The sequence below is a fragment of the Fringilla coelebs genome (assembly GCF_963513975.1).
Source record: "Fringilla coelebs genome assembly, chromosome: 1".
Lineage (NCBI taxonomy): Eukaryota > Metazoa > Chordata > Aves > Passeriformes > Fringillidae > Fringilla > Fringilla coelebs.
Window position 1 is genome coordinate 15,577,819 of NC_140028.1, and position 25,687 is coordinate 15,603,505.

At 40.7% G+C, this 25,687-nt stretch overlaps 1 protein-coding gene across 1 annotated transcript in view; it reads left to right on the plus strand.

Annotated features, from left to right (window-relative positions):
- Window positions 1-9,648: 9,648 nt before the first annotated feature.
- The window catches only part of EIF3H (eukaryotic translation initiation factor 3 subunit H), an 88,121-nt gene continuing 72,082 nt past the window's right edge, over window positions 9,649-25,687 (plus strand). Inside the window, exon 1 of the mRNA XM_084213571.1 lies at window positions 9,649-9,780. Coding sequence (XP_084069697.1) covers window positions 9,661-9,780 — 120 coding nt within the window. The 5' untranslated portion in view covers window positions 9,649-9,660. The remainder of the gene's footprint in view (window positions 9,781-25,687) is intronic.

A 25,687-nucleotide genomic window follows, 5' to 3' on the forward strand; every position in this document is an offset into this window, starting at 1 on the left:
GAAGGTAAATAGACAGTATTTATGAAAAAAGGTGTCACTGAAGAAGGAGCCCTTTCTCTCTATCTAAAGTGGGAGGATATGTTCATGCTGAACTTCCTAATCCTGTGCAGAGCTGTGAACCAGGCACCACAGGAAGCTGGGCTTCACCAGGCACAGTGCACACAAAATCTGCTCCAGCAGAAAATTAGCCCTCTGCAGAGCAGACTATCTCTTGGCATAAATGAGTTCAGCTCTGGTTTTGAGTGCTAGGTAATGCACTAGTAGAATTAAATAACAAAATTGCTATGACATGGATTACTTGAAGTGAAAGCTGTTCTTTATCAAAGGAGCTTTGATGTAGGCCTAGTAACAAGGATTTCCCCTAATAGCTGGCACTTGTTAAATGCTTGTAGCTTGTTGAGAAAATAGCTTCTGATTCTCCCAAAGTTGTCCTGTGTCAGATCTTTTTAATCTGAATATGTTGCTTTGGGCAAATGAGCTGAGCAGTTATCTGCAGTAAGTCTTAGCACCATGCTTAAATATGAGAAATGGACTGATTTAAAGAAAAAGAAAAGGATAAGGTTTTCAATTTCAACATTTAAAGTAAACAAACTTGTAATAAACACAGCCCATAAATCACTGTTGGAGGGTATCTGAAAATCCTTTCCTATGTGTATTTTTTTGTTAATTTTTCTGAGTATGTATAGGCCCTAGGAGAAGATTCAGATGCATTTACTGCTAAATTGTATCTGTCAGAATGTATATTATTCATTGCTGGCCCCACCTTTTGTTACCTTGAGGCTGGTATTGAGCTTTTGAATTTTAGTCTTTATTATGTGCATTCTTCTTTTACAGTGCCTATTTTTCTGGTATTTCATGGGAATGCAGTATCTGAATTTATAGTAACCATGGCTGTGACAAGTTCTGTTTTTCCTTCATGGGTTAGTATGATTTCAGCAGATGAGAATTTTGTGTATGACAAAGCTTTCTGCTTTTCTGGCTCTACCATTCCCATAGCTAGAAAATTATTTCTAGCTTAAATACTAAAACGGCTCATCACTGTATGTCCCAAATTAACTATCCTTTAAATTGTGTATCATAGGAAGCACACATTTAATATAGAGATCAGCATATTTAGTTTCACAAGGGTAAGAAATAAAATACAGAGAATATCAATGCAGGTTTTAAGTGACTGCTTATAGTAGCATGTATTTTGAGAATGCACTGGAGGCCAAAGATTTTGCAGGCAACTTTACCTTTCTTACTAGAGCTGAAAGAAATTACAGGAATGAAAATAACCAGTGGGATTCTTGACAGTTTCTCAAATGTTAAACCAGCTTTGCTGTCTTCTTTGACCTTGAGGTAAATTCACAGGAAAGATCAGAACAGATCAGAACAGAATCAGATCTTATCCAATATAACTAAACTTTCTGAATAGATACACATCTCTGATTCACATAATTTAGTTTATGCAGCATTTTTGGCTTATGCTGCTCTTTAGATGTTCATGTTAAACTACTGGTTTCGTACTCCTGTAAGGACACACAAGGACATTGCTTTGGAGCAGATTTCCCTCCCTGCACTGTCCCTCAAGATCTGCACCAGTTAGCTGCCATTCTGCAGCACGTGTGACATACTGCAGTACTGCTCCCTCTGTACTCACTTGAAGAGAAGAAGCCCTTGAAGGATGTAAAAGTGCCATAATGTAGGGAAATAGGAAGTCTTAATGAAGTATCCAGGACTGGAATTGTAACTTCTGTTTGTGAAGGAGACAGGAGACAGGAAGATACCTTGCCAAACCCTGACTATCCTATACCTGATATGCAAGGTAGGTAGAGGGGAATAACAGAGTGATGCTTTACACCTCATCCCCTATTGTGCCTTCATTTTGAGCAGAACATCCCCCTCCCCCTTTCACTATTTCTGATACAAAGTAAATATAAGTCCATTTTAGATCTCTTAAACACCTACATGGTCTTACCTTGGAGATGACAGGAAGCTCAGAAGACATAAAATGTTTTTGATTTTTGGTATGCTTACTTCCATTTCCTCAGTTCTTGTTCTCCTTAGAGAAGGTTGTTATATTCCTCATGGTAGGGCTTGTGTGTCATCAAGAATTAGAAGGGTCAATTAATTGATTGATTAATTAACTGATTATGAAGAGAAGGCTGAACAAATTGACATCAAAAGAGAAATTATGTGAGAAGAATTCTCCAACAAGAAATTAATTTATGGCCAAAATTCTGATTTATGCCAGAGAACTCACATCAGTTGCCTGAGATACCATATGTATCTTTTCACCTTTTCATTGATTTCAGGGAGAAATGAGTTTACTGGGAACAGTATTTTTACAGTGTGATGATAAATCATACATGCTCCCTACACTTACATAATTTTCTGACTTGATACTCTAGGAAAGAGTTTAGCTCTCCTTAGAAACATACAGTAACTTTGTGAAATACCTTGTCTTTGTTTTACAGGCCAAAATTAGCACTTAAAATGTCTGAGTTTGTTTTATCAAATGCATTTTCAATTAGGCAATTTTTTCGTTAATTCCTTTGTAATTTTTTTGTTCCTGTTAGCTGTATGCTAATGAGTTTGAGATGCAGTAGTAAATGATCCATTAATAAAAAAATAGCTATAAAGACTTGAAACATAAAAGTTAGTAAGAATAGAAGGTAACTAAAAACACTTATGGGAAAACATCTATTGAAAAAAGCAGAGAAAAAAGGTTGAGTGGTGGAAAACCTCCAAATTTTTCCAAGGAAAGAGCCTGTATTGTTTAGTATTTCCTTCACATGCAGGAATACCTTGTTATTCTACTGCCCTTTTTTGTAATATAATGCTTATCCTTCTAGTCCAGTAAATGCTAAAAGGTTGCCTGTGTGACAGCATGGCTGAAACCTTCCATGGCCTCTGAAACCTCCATTCTTACAGAAAAGAAATTGAATTTTCCAAGTTTATATTCTAGTCCCGTAGTTCCTTATTGCATTTGATGTTTGTCCCTGGGGGTTTCTGTGCTGTTGCAGCTCCCACTTTTACAATTTTTCTCTCTCTCCTATACCTTATTACTTTCCATTTCCTACTTCAAATTAAAAAAAAAAAAACAAAAACACAAAACCAACAACAATAAAACCAATTCCTTCACTTTGATTGTCTTGAAGAAAATTAGAAAAAAAAAAGTGGAATAGAACTGAGCATTGGTATCATTAACTTCTAAAATCACAACTAGCCTTGTGAGAAATAATAGTAATTAAAAATCCATCTGCACAAAATGCCCATTCATTTATGTAGCCTGATCTTAAATTTTCCCGTTGAGCTCCTCTGTGGAAAGTAGTAAACATTAGATGGATACCTGACACTTCAGAGGGTGATTATTTATCAGTGAAACAGAATGTTGTAGATGCTGTAGAAATAAGTATGCAAAGGTCCTGACTTCAGTGAGTTGCAGCTGGTGATCAGTGATATCTGAACAAACTGGGAATGGAGTGCTGCCTCATTCATCAGGGAGAACCTACCTTAACATGGATTGGTATGCCTGGGGATATTTTATTTCTTTGAGTCTTAATTGCTGTGGTCAGCAGGACACAAATAGCTGAAACTCCGGAATTTCACAAGGCTTATACACAAAGCTGCTTCCTGAGGCTGGGGCTGGAATTTGGAATTGCCCTGCACGTGGCAGACGATGCTGCTGAATGTAACTGCAGATACAGGTTCTGTACAGTTACAGAGGCATGCACCTGGCAAACCTTCATCTGCTGGGGAGACATGAGGGTCTGTTACATCTTTTTGGAGGGAAACAAAGGAAAGAAATGAATGAGCATTTAAGAGATCTTGTCTGTTCCATGGCTTTGGAAATGTTCCTCACACGTCTTCTTGCCTTCCTTCTGTTCTCTCCCATGCTGGGGGATGAGAGCTGAGTAGGTGTTTGGCTGTTGGCCAGGGTCAACCCATCACAGATATCTTCACAGATACACAGAGGGACCTCTTGTCAGTAGGATTTTCACTCTTCCAAAGGGATGTGAGAGTGGCATGTAAAGGAGAGGCTCCTATCAAAAGGTGTCCTGTGAATAAGAAAGAGATTTCAAAAGGAGCAGAGGCCATGCCAAGCATAGAATTATTGTAGAATGGCCTTTTATACTTGAACATGAGGATTAAGTACAGCCTTGAAATCACTACACTCTTCCCAAATACAAGCCTTACTTTACATGGGAAAGGCATTGGATTTTTACTTCATTTGTGAGCAGTGCACTGGCCTGCTGAGGCAGTGTAAGAGTTCATTCCCTTTGTGGCACACTGGAACATGTACTCATACAGAGATGTGCCACAAGCCTGTATTTCCCCATGTTTGGAAGCTTGAGCCTAAATATATCACCTCTCTCAGAATACTGAGATTTTCTGAACTTGAAACTTATGTAAACTGCAAGACATTACAAGGTAATTTTAAGTTTGTGTTAGGAAATCTTTTGCCACCTAGTTTTGGAGATTATTTTACTGGAAGCAATTATTTATTTTTTTAACATAATTAATGTTGTTTTAGGCAACTCTACTTATTTGTGCAAGTTTGTATTTGGGTGTTGTTATGTCTCAGTGCAAGTACAGACTGCTATGTGTATCCTAAGTGGTTCTTCCCTATTCCTCTACACTTTGTGATAATGAAATTAAAGTATTCATTATGCTTAGAAATACTTGGAATTGCTGTGAGGGCAGGGAAGCAAAACACAGAATTCAGACATGACCTATTTACCAAGTGGTAACAAGTCATTGCAGGCTGGCCCATCTCTGGTGCGTGGTCTTAGCCTGCAGCATACACAAATGAAACTCAGGTTGGTTTAGCCCTTAAGGTAAAGTCAGTCTGACGATTTGGAAGGGATTATATCTTTGAACCCTAATCAGATAATTTCTATTTATCAACTCTTGTTCTGCTCATAGCCCTGATATGGTGCAGAGGTGCTTTGGGGGATATGACACATCTCAGTTTCACCAAGGTTTGAACTTAAACAGGACTGGGGAATTAAAGGGTTTTTGGTTGGTTCCAGCTGTCTTTTGATTTAAGAGTATAATTTAAAAATGATTAATGGAGATTGTGCACTACTTGAATTTTCTAAAGTATTTTGTGATGAAAGTCTTCTGTTTTGTGGTTTTCCTGTGTAGCTTGGGCAACATTTCTAAATTCTTCACACTGACATCCTTTTCGTGGCCTCCTTTTCAAGAATTCATCATTTTCAACGGTGAAATTTTTTATGGCCTCTTGCCCCCAGTGATGTGGTGAGTTTTGTAAAGTAGAAAGTTGATATTTGTTTTTCATTTTTCATGTTAATCATAATTAACAAAATTGACTCAATTATTCTGGCAGTGCATTAAGTAGTGAGCCCAATGCCAGTCCCTTGAATAGGGATATTTTGGGTGCCCAGAGCTATATCTCTGAACATGGTGATGTTTCGTGCTGTAGCTACTTGTTGGGGTTTTTTGGTGTGTTTTTTGGGGTTTGTGGGGTTTTTTTTTTGTTGTTCTTGTTGGTTGTTTTTTTTTGCTTTGTTTTGTTTGATTTTGTTTGTTGTTTGGCTTTTTTTTTTTGTTTTGTTTTGTTTTTTGGTTTTGTTTTTTTCTTTACATTGACTTTCTGTTCAGATATTTTGTAGGCCAGGATAATACATCACATTTGTATTATCCCAGGAGTTTTCATTCTTTTTCAGATCCCTAAGAATTTGCCAGTGGTAAAGCACTGTGCATACCCTTCAACAACATCTTTGAAGTATTCCACAGATCTCCAGCAGTTTGTGGATGGGAGTTTAAAATCACTGTATTACCACTGTACTGCTTCCTACTCTTTGTTTTCTTTAATTAAAACTATTTGATTAGATTTAGTTTAACAAGGGCAAGTGCTGGATTCTGCACCCAGGACAGGGCAACCCTGGCTGTGTATAGACAGGAGAGTGAGAGGCTGGAGAGCAGTGCCATGGAAAGGGACCTGGGGGTTGATGTCAAGTTGAACATGAGCCAGCAGTGCCCTGGCAGCCAGGAGGGCCAGCCCTGTCCTGGGGGCATCAGGGACAGCATGGCCAGGCAAGGCAGGGGATTGTCCTGCTCTGCTCTGCACTGGGGCAGCCTCACCTCGAGTGCTGGGCGCAGTTTTGGTCACCACAAATAAAAAAAGATATTAAACCATTAAAGAGCATCCAAAGGAGGACAACCAAGGGCCTTGAGGAGATGCTGTACGAGAAGCAGCTGAGGTCACTTGGTCTGTTCAGCCTGGAGGAGACTGAGGAGAGGCCTCACACAGTTTACAGCTTCCTCAGGAGGATAAGTGGAAGGGCAGGTACAGATCTCTTCACCCTCATGACCAGTGACAGCACATGAGGAAACAGCATGAAGCTGAGTTGGGAGAGGCTTAGGTTGGGGATCAGGAAAAGGTTCTTCGCCCAGAGGGTGGTTGGGCCCTGGAACAGCCTTCCAGGGAAGTGGTCACAGCATGAAACCTGACAGAGCTCGAGAGGCATTGGGACAACACTCTCAGGCACATGGTGTGAGTCTTGGGGATGTCCTGTGCAGCCAGAGCTGCACTCGAGGATCCTGATGGGACCCTTGCAACTCCACATACTCGATGATTCTATGACTATTATATTGTGAGTTAAAACTGGATATTCATGTTAATATAACAGCTAAGTAAAATAATACTATTGAATTAAACAACTTCATTCTCTAGAAAAACTTCAGAAGGCAATGCCAGTGGGAGTGCAGCCTTCAGTCATGGAAACCTAAGGGCAGGACTCAAATTTTCAACACCTACATGATGTCCGAGCTCACTGGCCACAGCACACTGCCCAGGGTTGTTAAGCTCAGGGTTGTTACTGCATCAGCCTCTCCACAAAGTGCTTGTAGAAAAACCCCCTGATCTCACTGCACATGCACTTCAATCTCTTTGGGGCACAAGGCTCATTTGACCTCCATGATTCTGCCATTGTGAACTTCCCCTTCAATCTCCATTTAAGAATTATTTTCCCAATGGAAAATATGAAGTAGGATTCATCATACCCTCCTTTAGACATCTATCACAAGGTGTCCTTAGCAGAGCTGGGTGTCCAGATTTCTTGTTAGGGTCAATGCAGTTCTAGTCAGTGATATCAGTGGCATTTAGGATATGTTTTGCCTTGCTGGGATGATTATTATACTGGATTCTTTGCTTGAATTTGTTCCAGCACCAATGCAAGCAACTGAAGGGACTATTCTAAGTGATGTTAGAATCATTTTATAGGAACAGGCAAATGTTGGGTCTGTGGCTGCAGGCATATACAGATATGTTTTAATATTGGTGTTGATAAATATGTTCCTCACCCTTAATTAGAAATGACTGTTAACTACATTGTTGAAAAGATAAATTTTTATGAAGTCACATATTTGGCATAGTGTCTGAACAGATTTGGGGGGTTTGGTAGGTCTGCCTTTCCCAGCGTGTTGCATTTTTCAGAATAGAGTTTGAAATTAAATTTAAAAAAGACACACACAAAAAAAACCCTACCTCAGACAAAATAGAGCAGCAAAACCAACTGTTTTAATGCAACACAAACCCGTTCCTGAGAATTGCATGAGAAGTTGATAGTTCAGGGATTTGTGTAATGTTAAGAGTTTGCACTGATGCCTCGTTATTCATGCTCAGGACAGAGATTCACGTCACTCCACAGCAGTTTGCTTTTTGTAAAGATAATACACAAAGCTTTCAAATCTATTAGAAGTACATCTCCCTCAACACTTGCTGGTTTATTAGGTGTAAATCCCCCTCCAAGGCCAGAGTCTCCTCAGCCATGCTGGGGAGCCCTCACTGCAGCCCAGGGCTGGGAATTCAGGTCACTGTGGCATCAGAGCTGCCCGAGGTGGCCATGGAGATGCACAGATGGAGCTTCCTGGGCTGCCAGAAATGGTCTGCCAGGGGCCAGCTGGCAGCTGGACCAGGGCAGTGGCTCTTCCCCTCCCCTCAGCACTGGTGAGAACACACCTCAAATCCTGAGCTCAGTTTTAGGCCCTCACTACAATGACATTGAGGGGCAGGAGCGAGTCCAGAGATCGGCAATGGAGCTGGGGAAGGCTCTGGAGCACAGAGCTGATGGAGAGCAGCTGAGAGAGCTGGGGGTGTTTGGCCTGGGGAAAAGGAGGCTCAAAAGAGACCTTATTGCTCTCTACATCTCCCTGAAGTGTTGCCCTTTCAGCCAGTGTGCAAGAGGCCAATCCACACAGAATTAAGGTATTTGATTTCTTTACAGTTCTGTGCATAAAAGGTGCTGGGTGGCAATTCCATAAACCCAGCACAATGACTACCAAAACTTTTCACTATTTATACATTTTAGCAAAGGCACTAATGTTTATTTGTTAGAAGTTACTTAGTTCTCTAATTGATTAGTCTTCTATCTTCTATTGGTTAATGATTCTCTTGCTTCTCATGTTAATTAGTCTGCAGGCTACATCTTTCTCATCCTTTTAGTTGGTGGCTTTCTTGAGTCATAATTTTCCACTGCTGAATTACTTTTTACCCCATGGGAGCTGATGCAGCACAGTTGCTGAATTGTCCTTATTAGTTTCTTCCTTATCTTGCCAAATGTCCTTGTGGCCCATAAATTCCACATTCTTTGTGTCCACTGTCAGTGGCACATCCTTCTTCCCAAGCTCTTTGTTAACCTCCCCCTAGGTCTGACATCATTGAAGCATATCCACCACTAAACCTTAACAAGGCAACACGTATTTTTCTTTCTAATGCCTGGACATCACTTAGACCTTGTTAGCTGCTACCTAATTCACAGATAAGTCTCCTTTTTGTTGATTAGGCTTGAAAGTATACAAAGAGCAAATGTCAAAGAAAATCCTTTCTCAAAATTTTTTTTTACATATTCCACATTTTGAAACCAAAGAAGGTTTTAGCCAGATGGAGGTCGGCCTCATCTCTCAGGTAAATAGTGACAGGATGACAGGAACAGAGGACATGGCCTCAAGCTGTACCAAGGGAGGTTTAGGTGGGGCATCAGGAAGAATTTCTTCACAGAAAGGGCAATTAAACACTGGAATGGGCTGCCCAGGGAGTGAGTTGGCATTGATGGAAGTGTTCAAAGAGACGCCTGGATGTGGCACTCGGTGCCATGGTGTAGCTGACAAGGTGGTGTTTGCTCATAGGTTGGACTCGATGATCTTGGCGGTTTTTTCCAGGGTAAATGATTCTGTGGAGAGGAAAGCTGGCAGGGAAGGCTGTCTCGGCTGTCCCATGCCGGATGAGCTGGCCCAAGGCCCAAGACCCAAAGCCAAGGCCCCAAGCCCAAGGCACAAGCCCAAGGCACAAGGCACAAGGCCCAGGGCCCCAAAGCCAAGGCCCAAGGCCCAGGGCCCCAAAGCCAAGGCCCCAAGCCCAAGGCACAAGGCCCAAGGCCCAGGGCCCCAAGGCCCAGGGCCCCAAGGCCAAGCCCAAGCCCAAGCCCCAAGCCCAAGGCCCAAGGCCCAGTGCCCCAAGGCCCAGCCTCTGCGGGCACACCCGGGCTGAGCCAGGCCGGGCCCGCAGCCCTGAGCCGGCACTGCTGCCATGCCGGACCCCGCGCTCACCGCTCCGCGTTCCCGCCCGGGGCCGTTTGGCCGCGCAGCGCCCCGGCCGCGCCGGCGCTTCCGGTGTGGCGCGTTTCCCTTTCCGGCCGTGCGGGGGCAGCCATGGCGTCGCGCAAGGAAGGCTCGGGCGCTGCCGGCGGCGGCTTCGGCGCCTCCAAGGGCAAAGGCAAAGCCGCTGCCGCGGGGGACTCGGCCGTCAAGCAAGTGCAGATCGACGGGCTGGTGAGCAGAGGGGCCGAGGCCTTCGCGGGCGGGGAGCGGGCGCGCCGGCCGCGTGGAGCCGCCGGCGGGGCCCGTGCGTGGGGCGGTGCCGCGGCGGAGCCTCGTGTCCTGCCGGGACCGCCGCTTCTCGAGGGGCAGGAACGGCTTTTTACCCCTGTCCAGCTTCCCGGCTGTGGCCGGGCTCCCCGTGCTCGGCCCTGGTGTGTAAACAAAGGCCGGGCCGACGCCGAGTGATTTGTCGTTAAATGTCCCATTTCGTCGTTCGGTTCCGCCGCCCCGGTGCCCGGAGTTGCTGTTTGCAGCTCTCATACCTCATACTCATACCTTATACCCGGAAAATGCCGCAGGTGCAAGAGCTGAGAAGCACGGTGGGTTTTCCCTCACCCTTTGTGCTTTTTGCCTTCTCTGCTACGGCCTCCTGCGTTTGTTTAATGAGAAATAAAATAAACGGACGGGCTGAAGTGGCTTAGCAGAGAACAGAGCCATCCTAATACAGACAGTCCGTGCAGGCCTAAAGTGGAAGAGCATCTACTAAAGTGGGTTCTTGGCTTTGCTGCTGGATCTTTTTGTGTTGGTTCAGGCCTTAGAGAGTTGGTAATACTATTTGTGACACAAGGAGAAAAAATTATTTCTTAAGGATAGAAACTTTGTCTTTTACATCATTATCTTTGCCAAGTGTCAGCAGAACACTGTACAGCTGGAGTGTGAAGGTACCCTGCTTATGAGAAAGAAGATCATAGTTTCGAGACAAGTTTTGAATCCTGCTTGGCATTTTTAGTGGTAGTCCTCTGCTCTTATCCTGGAGATACACAGTGTAGTAAATATTTGTGAAGATGAAAAATAATTTATTTGTGTGTGGTAGGTCTTGTGAAAGAGGAAATCTGAATCACATTTTTTTGCCCTGTTCTGTCCAGCTGTCTGTGTGCCTGTGGCTTTGGTGTATGGAGCATTTTCAAGGAGGGGTAAAAACTGACCAGTTGTGAAATATTCCAAAAAACCCAGCAGCGGATAGCAGGCTGCTCCTGCTGCAGGCTGGTGCCATACACTTTGATACCAACTGGTAAATTTGATTTATTTTGCTCCTGGTTGTTCTCTATCAGGCATATAATCTGCTTTGTGAGCTGCTGTTGATTCACATCAACTGTGATCTGATGCTCTGCTTCTGACTGTCCAAATGCTTATGATTTTTTTTGTTTTGTTTGCTTTTGATTTTTTTTTAGTGCTTTTTTTTCCTTCTCCTTGTATTTTCTTCTGGTGCAGCACAGTGGTGGCTCTCGCATGGAGTCAGTACAGAGGGAGGTGATTTGTTGAAAACTATGAAAGCTTTAACTTTCTGCCTCCTGAAGATGTCTCCTAGACAAAGTGTTCTCAGGACATTGGCAGTGGTTCATAAACTTCTGTGACGTTTGTGATGGAGAGAAATGTTGGCATAAATTTGCTTGCTATGCAAACAATGTGAATTCTGTTATAAGTCCTTCAGATGTCTTACTGAAATTCTTCTGAGGTGTTTCTGATACCTCACTGGTTTAAATGTCTTGTCTGCTCTCACAAAGTAACAGCACTTCATCAGTCATCTTGATGATGGCCGGGGTGGTTACATGCCAAGAATTAGGAATTCAGGTGGGCATCAGGGGAGTTGGTAATCTCTTTCTCTTCAGTGGTGTCCCATCTCTTGGCAGTGTCACAATTAACCCTTCAAGTGGGGCTGCTTTGAAAGCAAAGGCATGTTTAGGTAGGTTGCTTTGGAGTCTGAGTGCAAAACAGAAGATGCATTTGTAGTCTCTCCATGTGAGAATGTGAAAGTATGTTTAGAAAGCTTGGTGTTTCAGAGGAATAATCAAGTTAAAAAAAAAACCCTCAGTATTTGTAATGAAAAGAAGTTCTAAATGTCAGGATGTTACCTTAATATGTAATGATGCAGCAATATCTGCTTCTCGGGCCTCTTTTTAAAATCTGGTACAGATAAAGCATTCTGGAGTTTACTTCTTTCTTATTTTAATCTGTTCAATTTCTTAATAAATAAACTTAGATTGAAAATGGATTCCAGTGTGGGTGGTCTGGTCTTTCTATGAAGTTAGAAAATGCAGGGTAGAAAATAACCCTCCAGAAGCGCATTATAAAATGTGCTTTTTCCTTCAGGCGAAATGTAAGAATTCACATATTTGTTTTTGACCATCTTGACAAAAAGATCAGATTAAGTGCCATGTATGATACCCTGTTGTCTTTGCTTCCTGTTGTAGAAATCATGATTTCTCCAATCAAGGAGCCCAGAGAAAGCTTGTGTTTACAGCAGTGCACAGGCTTGGGAAAGAGTGACTGGTGGGAAAGAGTTTGGGGGTGCTGGTTGACTGCAACCAAGCGTGAGCCAGCGTGTGCCCAGGTGTCCAAAAAGACCAATGGCACCCTGGCCTGGATCAGGAGTAGTGTGGCCAGCAGGACCAGGGGAATGATTGTCACCCTGGACACAACACTGGTGAGGCTGCACCTCAAATCCCATATTCAGTTTTGGACTCTTTGTTACAAGGAGGTCATTGAGGGCCTGGAGCATATCTGGGGAAGGGTCTGGATCACAAGTCTGGTGAGGAGCAGCTGAGGGAGCTGGGGGTGTTAAGCCTGGAGAAAAGGAGGCCCAGGGGGGACCTTGTCACTCCCTCCAGCTCCCTGAAAGGAGGCTGCAGCCAGGTGGGAGTCGGTGTCTTCTCCCAGGTAACCAGTGATTGGACAAGAGGAAATCACCTCAGGTTGGTACAGGGGAGGTTTAAATTGGATATTAGGAAACGTTTCTTTACTGAAAGGGTGGTTAAATATTGTAACAGGCAGCCCAGGGTGGTGGAATCACCATTCCTCAAAAGTGTTCGAAAAAACATGTAGGCACGGCACTTATATGCATGCTTTCATGGTGAATACAGTGTGGTGGGTTTGGGCTGGTGGTGGGACTTGATGATCTTAGAGATCTTTTCCAGCCTAAACAGTTCTCTGATTCTATGATTATTGCAAACTGTCAGAATAATTATACAGAAATGCCAGAATTTGCTTGCTCCTTTTTTTTTCTTTCTTTTTTTCTTTTTTTTTCTTTTTCTTTTTTTTTTTTTTTGCAAGAGGTCTTGATGGTCTCTGGTTTGTTCTATTCTAGAAATTCTTCAATGGGAGCCAAATATTTGGTAATTCAGCTACTAAAATTAATCAGATTTGGTTCACTGATGTAGTATTTTCTTTCAGTAAGGTGCAATAAATTTCAAACTATAAGCTGATGTATTTTTGAACATAAGAAATAATTATTCCATTGAATGATTTTTAGGTTAACGGAAGATTCTAGATTTCCATCAAGTCTTAGAGACTTCTATAAAATGCTTCCCTAGTGAAACTTCTAACCCTATTACACTGTCTAAAATTGCACTTCTGGAGGTCTTCCTTGGCATATTTGTACCTTTCTCATGATTTTAGTAGTGATATCAGGCTACATAGAAAACTGTGAAGGCATAAGATCTGGTAGGGTAAGTAAGTAGCATTTTTACGTGATGAGCATCAAAGTCTGTGTCATTCAGAAATTGAACTAATATCCAAAACCAGATACTCTGTGGTGGATTGTGGGTTGTGTCAGACCACTAATATGTGGCTGATGGCTATATGGAAACTTTATTCTGAAAAATAGCAGCTGTGGGATGGGAGATGAGGGACTCTTAGCAAGGCAAGTGTGTTGCTAGGCCAGATAAATGTTATTATTAATCACTTTTGCTTTCAGAGTAGTTACAAGGGACTGTGTTTTTACTGGGAAGGTGTTTCATTCTCTGCAAATCTTCTGCATGAGGTTATTCTAGGAAGGAAGATAAAATTAGCTGAATTCATGTAATTAAATCCTTAAGCTCCAAAAGGACTTTTTATTTTTAAATCTTACCCTTGCATTTGTTTACACATTCAAAAAATTACACACCGAGAATTGGTTCTGAAGAACAGTGTTAGCTGGCTGAAAAAAGTTTGCTTACACATGGCTCTTGCAAAGTAATATAACTAGATAATTAATTCATGTTATAGCATTAATATGTGCATTGCTTTTATCATTTCACTAATGGGAATGATGGTTCCTTTTTTATTCAGCCACTGCATATGATTTCTTTTTACAGATATGTCCATTGCACACAATTTTTACATATTGTAGGAAGTAGCAAAAGTTATGTAGGCTTTTCAAAATGCCCATGGGTTTCTATTCTTACATCTTCATAACTGCTGATGTGCAAAAGCCTTAATACTAGTAACAAATTGCCACTACACCTTAAGATATCTTTGTAAGCTTGTTTGTAGTAAATACAAACATGCATTGGCCAAAACATAAATATGTCAAGAAAATGGTTAGAGGTTGTAGGCCTTGTCTGCATTTGTGCACCACCATCACCAGTAGGGCTATAGTGCCACATTCTTTTGTGTCAGATTGTCTTGGTTTGGAAAGACAGAAGTCTGCTCAGGAAGACAGGAGCCGCCCCTGAAATGGAGAATGTAAACCCTCCCCACCCCTCAGAATTGCTATAAATTTTAAATTAAGGGGCTCTCAGGCAAAAAAAAAAAGGGGGCAGGAAATAACAGTTCTTTAATAGGGAAGAAAAATAAAAGGATAAAATAAACAATGCAGTATACTATAACAACACTGACAAAGTCAGAACTCAGCTTGACATCCTGTTGGTAAGGGTGTTGGTAGCAGTCCAGTTGGAAATGTGGCTGCAGTCCTCCTGAAGTGTCAGGTGTGGTTCTGTTGGAGCAGGGATCCTGTAGAAAAGGCTGTATTCTTCCTCCAAAGATCCAGTGGAAGAAGAGGCAGCTGCTGTTCCTCTGGGGAATCCATTGGAGAAGCCATGCTGGTGTTTAAGAACCTCTGGATTATATCTGGGTAGAAATGCTTGGCTCCTCCCTCTGAGCTCACGTCTCACAATGGGATGTTATAGTTCTTATCAGTCATGCAGTGACATTCAATAGCCTCTTATCAGCAGATGTCCCCTGCTGAGGGAGGAGTGATTGTGATCACTCAGAGAGAGAGATAAGGAAAATTGCCCATTTGACAAAAGACAGCTGCCATACAGATGGTAATGTAATACCCTCTTGCCTTGCAATCTGGAACACAGATAACAAGTGATTTAATCAAAGATTGTTACTTCAAGCTTCATTACATCATCCCTGATTTGGTGATGGTGTAGTGTGCCATAGTTGTGATATTTAAGTTGGTTATGGCTTTTTTTTTTTTAATTACCATCCATTTTTGCTGTAAAGGGGTTGGATACATTGGACTGTATCCTCAGCTTTTCATAGGGAGGAGCCCTTCAGGATGATATGTTTGACCACACTAAATGAAATAAGGTACCAGGGTTACTGAAAATCATTTTCTAAGACTTTTCTTGCAAATGTTTGTGTAAGTACTTTTAAAAGACAACTTTTGACACTATTGAAAGAAAGGAATCAATTTCCATAGTGTTTGGGTAATTTTGTCGTACTGGTGAAGCCTGTATTGAACTGGCTGAAATCTCTGGCATTTCTTAAGTTGCAAATATTGTGCTGCTCCTAGCATTTTTTGTGTTTCTTTTTTCCTTCTTTACCCTTTCTGGAGACTTTGCAAGAAAGCACAGTGGTGGGTTCTGCCTGCTGTTATTTGTAGACTTTCTTGACATTGCAGAGCTGTAGAGTAGCATTTTAGCATATAACATCCTTCAGGCTGTATTGTATTTTATGTGTCTTTCAAAGGAGTTAAAATGGAATTTTAATTTGGAGTTTAATCTTGTTGACTTTTCCTTGACCTGTTTCCCTAAAGAGTTAGATGACATTGTGCTGGCTCTGAGAGTTGGTGTGTGAATGAATACTGGCTTGATGTATTCATGGATACCTTGAACCGTGGAGAAGACAGAAGAGCTTTGTTTTATATTCTATTAATCTTCATGTGTTAACAATGAGTTGTATGAATCTAACCCAGAAGGGAACTTCTGACATATAATCTGTGCTTAAACTCAGAAGAGAAAGCATTAATGTGTGCTGCTAAGTTGAAAGTGCAAGAGCCTCCTTGGAATATAGCAATTTTCAGGCTTAGTGAAATTTCTTGACTGCAGTGGGTAAAGTACCTATATTATGATGCTCTGAGAATGCAAATTTCAGTGTTTTGTCAGTGGATAGGAGTGGGTATGTGCTAACAGAGCACAAACTTTAAATGATTTGTAAGAGTGCAGTGGTGCACTCAGCATCTCCTAAGTGTCATGGTAAGTGTACCCTAGTGAGGCATTTAGAACTGGAACATCTGGTATCGCTTCATGCCATGAAACTAGTGTGCTGACAAAAGGAGTTACTCTAAATGTGGAGGTGGCTTGAATGTGTTGAGCAGTGTTACACTTCAGGACTTCAAGGGGAAAATCTTACTTCGAAACAGGCCTTTCTTTTGCTGCTTGCAAAGAGAAATTATGTGTTTCCCTCTACAGTGCTGTCACTAGCAGTTAAAATTCTCTGGTTTTTGGCCCTCTTATGTGCATACTGAACTGGTCTCTGGCGCGGTAATTGTGAATTCATAGCTCCTGTGAAAACAGTAGATTGTGCTCTTGTGATTCCTATTTGGTTGAGTTGGTACTGAATACAAGAATATTTCCATCAGATATCTTTCAAATAAATTCCTACCTTTTAGTGATTAAAATGTTACATCTAAAATGCAGCAGATAATAATCATTATCTTTTGTCCTGGTTGGTGTTAGCTTTGTCTCTGTGTCTTGGGAGGTGACCAGTGATGGCTTTGTTGCTGAGGCATGCATTGTCTGCTTCCACACTGAACACTGTTAAATGTTCTCCTTTGGTTTTCAGTTTATTGTAAAAAAATTAGAGCTTTGCAGCTGACATTCAGTGTGGTGTAGGTGAGGGAAGTGTACACAGAAGTGCAGGCCCCAGGGAGAAACCCAGCAGGTACAGGTACTGAAAGGCCCTTGGTGGTGTATATGAAATGAGCACCTCCTAGGCCCTATTCAGTCTTAGGACTTTTTCTGCCACCTTTTGAATAAATCTTAAAGGCTATATGAAAGGCCTGTAGGAAGAGGAGCAAATTTTTCTTTTTGACCCCTAATCTTTAAAAAAGGATCATGTATCTTCTACTTATTGTTGCTATAGTATTTTATCATTAATTTTACTTTGCCAGAGATAGTTTTTGGATATGGTCCCTTTTGGATATTGTTTCTCCATATTTACACACAAGCTCAAAACACGTTCTCAGTGATGGTACAGTTTTGAGCATTCTTTTCTTTTATATTATTTTTGATCTTCCAGCAGCATTAAGATTGCAGAGATGTGATACTGGCTTTACCAACAGCGTATAACAATTTAATTACGTTACCACATAACAAAATCATATCAGCTTAATGGAAAGTAAATTAATTGTTAATGTACCAAATGAAAAAAAAATAGGCTCATATAATAAATATTCTTGTTAGCATTTTGTGTGATTATTCAATAATTAAAACCAAGACAATGGAGCTTAACTTTGATGGTGTCTTTTTTTAATGTGCATACACAAAGTTACTTCAGCATAAGTGTGGGAATATTTTTGAATGGCTTGTATATGGATATTTATTTCAGATAAGCATTCTATTAATTTCTTTTGGCTTTATCAAATTTTAAAGTTAATAGACAGGCTTATTTTCTCACTGGAGTTTGAAGATATGCCTGAATTTTGCTTTGCGCATGCAATAACAATTCTCTTTTGTAAATATTTGGGGTTTTTTTCTGGAAAGAGATTATGTGGATGTTGCTTTGAGCATGTAAATCTTGTTGGCCTTTGCCTTTGTTCTGCTCACATGTTGTATCCTGCTTTGCAGTATGCTTGCTGCACATCCTTCCTGTTCCTTGAAGCCCATATCTGTGCAAGAAGCAGTGTGCATACCCCTTCCTGTTTAGCGAGGTCTTTGATGTTTAGGAACTTGGAGGTGTAAATCACTTATTGTTATTTAGGGATTTTTTTGTGCGTACCTGAGGAAAGTATGGAGTCTGACAAAGTGCTTTGTCAATGTAGGGCTGAATTTTGAGCACTTAGATTTTTTACTATTACATTATTATCAATGCAGAAAAAGCTAGCTGTTTTAAAGCTTTTTAAACTTTAGATGAGACTTAGGATATTTACTGCAGCTGTCATCACTCCTTGGAAGCAATTTGAAAGCCATACTGCCTTCTCCATTGGCACTCTCAGTGATAAAATTAGAGTGGTTGTTTTTAATCTCTTTGTCACAGTAGCTGTTATTAGAAATGGAACTCTGCTGGAAGTGATTTTCATGTGGCAGTGTTCAGATGATGATACAAAGGCAAATCTCTGTTCGAAAGATGGGAAAGCTGAAGCAATCGCTGACGTTCATGGTTTGGGCTTTTTTTTTTTCCCCTCAATTTTATACTTTTAAGTCAGCAGGAAAACTGAGACTCCATGCAGGCTTGGTTCTCTGGATTGCACTAGCTGTTACTGGGAGGATCTCTCTCTGTTGCAGCCCCTTAGCACATAACCAAATGTTTGCCAGAAAGGCTGAGTGTTTCAATGTGGAAAAAATCATTGTGCAAAAAGTTATAAATTATTAAAACGATATGGAAGTCATTCCAGTAGGGATTTTACTGGTTACTTGGAAGCATCTGTTGAATGCATATGGAAGTCATGCTTTAAAGACACACCCTTAAATAGCATATTCCAGTTTGAACTCCCACTCCCTCATCCCCATCTAGGTCTGCCTTTGTTAGTTTTTGAAGGTCAAATAGGTAAGGGTAACCGTCTTGCAGTTTTTGTTCAGCTTCAAAATGGTAGCAGTCTGGCACAATCTGATTAAAGAATAGTTAAATAAAATTGCCACTGCTGCTTTTGGCTGTCATCTTTAAATCTTTTTATAGGAAGCTGCTAGATGTTGATGCTGAAGAAAACCTTACACTTGCAATACACTCCTTGTGCACCATGAATTTGAACACTGGTGATTCACTAATGCACAGAACATGTGTATGGACTGTTGTTGAAGGATAAATGTAAAGTTCTGGTGTTTCGGGCAGAAAATGTTGAAACTGTGCCTGTCTCTACCACTTGTATATAATTTCCGTATGTTGTGCTCTGAAGGAGTATATTCCTCAGCTTTCATTCTTGAAATGATGGCTAGATATTGAATTCATTAAGAATAATAAATATGAATTGTATTGACAATTTGCAAAGACTGCCTGAAGTACTGATTGTTTTCAAAAGTGTTTTGTTCTGTGAGATTTGGGAAATAGAAGAAATAATATACTAAGTAGTCCTGGAAATATGGGCCATCCCTCTTGCAACCAGCAGAATTTTGGATGTTAATCTCATCCCATCCCTATCTCTGCCTCCTGCCAGTGTGCAATAATGTCTAATACCCCACTCTCACACCATGAGGTCCTGGGGCTGTCCTATGGAAGTGTTTCTATGAGGAAGTGATTCTGCAGTGCCCATGGCCTTGATGATTTCCATGGGAATGTGCATGAATCCAAGTACCGTGAAATGTGTTATGAGACTTTCCATTGCAGAAAACTGTGTTTTACCAGCCTGTGAGCACAGCAATGGGGAGTTTCAATGCACATGTAATGGTGCATTTTTACTTACATTCAGGCAATATTAAAGTGTGCTAATGGCTTGTGATTAACCCTGGAGATAGCTGTTAGCCTGAACTGCTGAAAAAGATGTAGTGGGACAAAAATGAAGAAGCGATTGGTCTGTTTGGTAACGCACACCTTGATTAACAGTCAGTATTTTTCTCTTTTAATAACCTTTGCTTTTCTCCACTGTTTAATTAATTTTTCCTTTGATGTGCTGAAGTTTGTGTTTAACTGTTTCCTTTTGCAAGAACAAGCAGCTCACTTGGACATGAGTAAACAAATGACTTAAACAGATATTTCATGGTACCTACAAGACATTAGCTGATGAATGTAAATTCCTGGCAGAGTCAAGGAAAACCACAGCCTATGAAAACCCACCATGCCTCTAGCCAAAACCCAGTAATCTTCCCTTCTAATGTTGAACTTGAGCAGAAACAGGCTTGGTGTCTGTACTATTTCAGTTCTTCAGTCTGAACTCCACCTACCTGTGGAGTCTTGTCTCAGTTTGTCTGTTCCATTTTATATTTTGGATATTAACCAGATTTAGTTCTAGGTATTGAGAAATGGTCTCTTTGATGTTCTGTGTCTGGCTTTACATGAAATCAGTGATTTTTGTAATGTGAAGTAGCTTTTTTATAGGCTATGATTTTTTTTTTTTAAATCTCTGTGATTTTGAAAGTGTCCCAGTAACAGAATGAGGGAGCAGCTAACCCATGTTTGCAGCAGCTGAGCTTGTTTCCAGTGAGTGAATAGCCTGTGTGTCAATCACTTGGCAGTGTCTGTAGGAATCTGGGCTTGTGGGAACAACCACCTTGACTGGAAGTGGGATGCTGTTGGAAGGTGCAGCCAGGCTATGTCGCTGTAGGGAGGCTCCCTTCTTGTTAGCATGGTTTTCCCTCCTGCTGTTAGGGAAATTCTAGAACTCTTGAGTCGCAGCAGTTTGGAAGTAATTCTTAAAAAGAGAAATAAAGCAGCTCAAAGAGCAGGTACTTTAAAACTCTTTTCTGTGGGGTATTTCAGTGGCGGTTGGAGCTTTGCTTGCAGTTTGTGTTCAGCATGCTGCTGAGCTACACATAAGCTAAGCAAGTGTGTTCAGAAAGTGAGAAATGAATGGAATGTCTACTTTTTCTAGACTAAGCTTTGGGTAAGCAAGGTACAGCTTTTTCAGCCATGCTCTAAACAGTGCACATAAACAGTTAATGTTCAAGAAGAAGTGATAAAATGCCTCTTGGCCAGTCACTGACTAAAAATTGTGCTTTGAGTCAGCCACTTACTGAAGTAAAGTGACAAGGGATGTTATAGCTGGCTTATTGCTGTGTATGGGTATTATCACTTTATCCTGTTGGAAAAAAACCCTAACCAAATGCTGAAGGACAGTGAGATGGCTATAAGCAAGAGGTAGTCTGGACAACCATCTAGATTCCTATAATTACAGGGGGAAATGGTTCCTAAACCAAGCAGGAGTGACAGAAAAGACTTGTTACATCAATAATCTGGTATGATTTGGGTAGTTTTCTTTAATCTCATGTAGATATTGTGGAGCAGAAAGGTTACTGATATTCCCTTTTGCAGGTAAGTCATTTGAAGTCTTGAGGTTTACAGACCAAGTATGTATTATGGTACTAAGTGATGTCATAAAATACCCAGGGAACAAAAAGCTTTGGATGCTTCTCATGTGCTTCCTAATACTTAAAAATATTTATATAGTACAAAAGCATGTAACATCATCCCCCCATAGTTCAAGATGGACAATTTTCCATTCAATTTGACATGAATTTCCAGAATGGTTTGGTGCTGAGGGACCTACGTGAGACGAAATTGACAGACTCTCTATAATTTATAATTTCAGTGTGAAAATATGTGTAGTATCCTCTGCTTGAGGCCTGCCTCACATCAATACACATTGTTCATTGTTGGTGAATTTCGGCTCAGCTCCAAGAAACCTCTGCTTATGTCAAAAGGATATTTTGTTATTTGCACCCAATTGAGATGGTATGAAATTGCATGCATCATTCTGTTATGCTCCTATATAATTATTGTTTTTAAGCCCCAAGTTTTTGTCAAGTTCAGAAATAAGATTTTAACATCTGGTGTTGAATTAGCTGTTGAGTGACATAAAATGTAAGCTTACTATTCCAAGAACTGTATTTACAAAGACTTCATAAATGTTGCTTTTTTGACTCAAGCAAGTCAAGATAAAGGTAAATTATTGTGGGGCATTTGAGGTCTTCTGTCCAAAGGCTGCTATGCTTACTAGATAGAACAGTGAGGGCTAAGCCTTGTTATTTCTGAAGTCGCTGTTCAGAACTACATTTTTCTGAAGTTACCTTGCTTTTAAGTCTACTCAGTCTTGGCCTTAGGTTTTTCAACAGAATGTTTAGATGAAGTAGCTTTTGATTACTTCTCAGGGAATTAAATTTTTTTTTGGCCACCAAATATAGTTAGAACTGAAGATATCTGCCAAAATAATTACCTTAAGATGTTGAAGGTCTTAATGGAAAATTATTTTAAATTTTTTTTCTTTTCTTTTGAGATAAGATTGGTCCAACAGCTTTAAGATTTTTTATTGTAAAATTAGGTATGAGGAAGAAAAGAAAAAATGTCTAGACATCCATCATGTCAGGAATGGTCAAAAATGCAGTCCTGTTCAATAAGAGAATCTAGAAAAATTCAAAGATCTCTACAAATAAGCTGGAATATGCATTTAAGTGAACTCTGTGTTTATCAGCAGAAATTGTGGTATTTATTGAGATTAGTACAACATGTAAAATTCAGTTTCACCTCTAATATTTAGTTTCATACAATAGTTTGGGTTGGAAGGGACCTTAAGAATCATCTAGTTCCAGCCCCCCTGTCATGGGCAGGGAAACCTTTCACAAGACAGGTCGCTCAGCTCCATCCAGCCTGGCCTTGAACACCTTCAGGGATGGGGCATCCACTGCTTCTCTGGGCAACCTGTGCCAGTGCCTCACCATCCTCACAGTTAAGGACTTTTTTCTAATATCTGATATAGAACCACTCTCTTTAAGTTTGAAACCATTCCCCCTTGCCCTGTCACTGCATGCCCTTGTAAATCCTCTCCATTATCCTCGTAGGCTCCCTGCAGGTGCTGGAAAGCCACAGTCAGGTCAACTCAAGGCCATTTTTTTCCAGGCTAAACAAACCCAAATCTCTCAGCTTTTCCTCATAGGAGAGGTATTCCATTCCTCTGATCAACTTGGTGGCTTCCTCTGGATTCGCTGTAAGAGGTCTGTGGCCTTCCTGTGTTGAGGAGTCCAGAGCTGGGCACAGCGCTGCAGGTGGGATCTCATGAGTAGAGGAGTGGAAGGAACAGAGTCACCTGCTCGACCTGCCGTCCACACTGCCTTGGATGCAGTCCAGCACCCGTTTGGCTTTCTGGCCTGTGAATGCCCACTGCCAGCTCATGTCCAGCCTCCCTTCCAGCAGCGCCCCCAAGTCCTTCTGGGCCGGGCTGCTCTCCATGCATTCATCTCCCAGCCTATGTTGGTACTCGAGGTTGCTCTGACCCAGGTGCAGCACCTTGCCCTTGCTCTTACAGAATCTCATGCAGTTCCTGTGGCCTACTTCTTGAGCTTGTCCAGTCCCTCTGGATGGCATTCTGTCCTTCAGGACTGTCAGCCACACAACTCAGCTTGGTGTTGGACTCGTGCCATGACTATGTGGTGGTGAGTCTTGTGCCACAAAGGTTCATGTGCAACAGGTATGAGACCAGGGTATCAACCTGTTGATTTTGTACTTACTTCTGACATGTTATCTGTCACACTGCTTTCTAGAACCCATTTCTGTGGACTGCACTGATTAAGGTGGAATTTCCGATGTGTGTCTATAAACATCTGTCTCCTTAATCATCTGGAAGAGTGTGTCATGTGTATCAGACATATGTTCTCTTAATGTTAATCGTTGCAGTAATATCTTTAATTTACTTCAGAGTTCCTTTTCTCCTGGCAGGAAAGTTGAGAGTCTCTGTTATTCACTTATCAAATGGTGCTGTAGCCAGGAGACAAATCAGCTCAAGGCAAGTTTTTTTGGTAAGCTTCCAGAACTTGTCTTTTGTAACTGTAGGATAAGCACTTATCTGTAGTGTGTAAAAACCTCATCTGGAACTATTAAAATGTTAGCATTGCTCATGTTTCACGATATCTAGGGTTTTTTTGTATTTTTTTCCAAGTCTTTGTTTAGAAACAAAGCCATTCCATGCTTACTTGGGTATTTCAGAACTGTTTAATTAAATTTCATTTTTGCATAGCTAATTGGTTGTTTCAGCACACCACCAGTTGCAGATTTGCTTTTGGTGTAGGGCCACTTGGAGAAGGAGACATGGCCACTAAATTAGAGTAAAATGTGGTATGTCTTCATGTGGATATTAATTGCTAAGCAGTTCAACTCTTTATCCAGAGGTGGCATATATGCATTTTATGTGTATCAAGAAGATGTTGATTCCAGGCAACTTTGAGGTGAACACGATTGCCTGAGTCATTGGGACTAACATTGTGATCTATTTGCAAAGCTGCATTATCAGTTCTCTCTTGAATTTGTTTATGCTAGGATATGACTGTGGTTGCAGGGGTCTCAAAATGGGGGAAGAGATGAGAAAGTTGACTCTCTGTTCAGAAGGCTTGGTTTATTATTTTATTATATATATTATATTAAAAACTGTACTAAAAGAATAGAAGGAAAGATTTCATCAGAAGGCTGAGCTAAGAGTAGGATAGACAAAGGTTCAGAGTGACTGAAACAGTCTGAGACAGGTGGACTGTGATTGGCCATTAATTAGAAACAATTATGTGAGACCAATCACAGATCCACCTGTTGCATTCCACAGCAGTAGATAATAATAGTTTACATTTTGTTCTTGAGGCCTCTCAGCTTCTCAAGAAGAAAAATCTTAAAGAAAGGATTTTTCATAAAATATCATGGCTACACTAGGAGTTTAAGTAAAATTGCTCGTGCTGAAACACTCAAATATAAAAGTTCATGGTTTGATTTTTAAGGGAGAAGGCTACAAATGTGATATGGATGTATTCAAAGTATATCACAGATTATTAGCAGTCATAGCTTTGAGACCCTTTTGCCAAGCCAACTGTGAGGATGTGTGTGTTGTGGTACCTTCCACGTTAGTGCTGAAACCAGCTATGTAACCCAGAGTTATTTAGACTCTCTCCCCATCTTCACCAGATGCTGGCAATTGATGCTAGTGGTTGTGACCACAAAACTCTCTTGGGTGGCAAAAAATGTTAAGCATTTAAAAAGATATAAATACTTAATTTAAGACTGTAGATCAGTGTGCTACATCATGTATTCTTTGGGCTAACAGAAGCTCTCTCTGTTTGATTTCACATGTGCAAGACATGGCGCAGGTACTGGCAATCTGGTTTCAATGTAGTGACGTTCAGCTCTCTGGGACACAGCCATAAATGAATCCTCAGTGCTTTGATTTGCTGTTGTTGCTCTTCAGATAAATGCAGAAATGTGCATCTTGGTATATTCATGTCCCTACAGTGGGATCTTCACAGAATTTCCCCCAAAGGCTCATGATACTTCAGCTGTGGGTTCATGTTACATGTATTTCTGTAGTGAGGTACAAACTTTTGAAATTAACAACTATGATGTTGGGATGTAGCCCAATTTAAAATTTGGCAGTATGCATTTAAAATATGTATCTTTGATGTTCTTAATAGTTTCAGAATGGCTTTTAAATTTTTTTTAGTTTGACTTTATTCTTAATGTTTGAGCAGTGCTTTGAAGATTTGGAGATTAGAAGCACTGCAGAATTTCAAAGTTTTTTTTTTTTTTTAATTGAGGATTAATGGTCATTAAATCTGACAAGTGGCTACTCCAAGTGATTAAATCACTTTGGTGTTTTGAACACTAAATTTACAAGGCTGGGGGACTCTTGAGTTTTATTTAGGAATTACTTGTATATCCTTTTCTAAAGAGTCATTATGTACCTGAATATTTCTTACATGCTGATTTACTAACTCATGCTGCATATGATTATTGACTCGCATTCAGGGTATTAGAGTTTAGAAATCTGAGGGCTTTTTTGTTATTTGATACATTTTCTCCTTAAAAACATAACCTTTCCTGGCTGGCCAGCTGCATTACTTTAGTAACAGCAGCAGTTGAAATGGTTTGGTTTGGATACTGTTAATTATGTGTAGCTATGGCACAGCAGTGAAGGGTCTATGGGTATTTATAAACAATTATAGCTTGTACAAAGGAGCAATATCTCCTATTAGGGAAATAATTGGATGGGAATTATAAATGGTGTTTAGAAGGTGAATCAGCATTGACTTTAAGA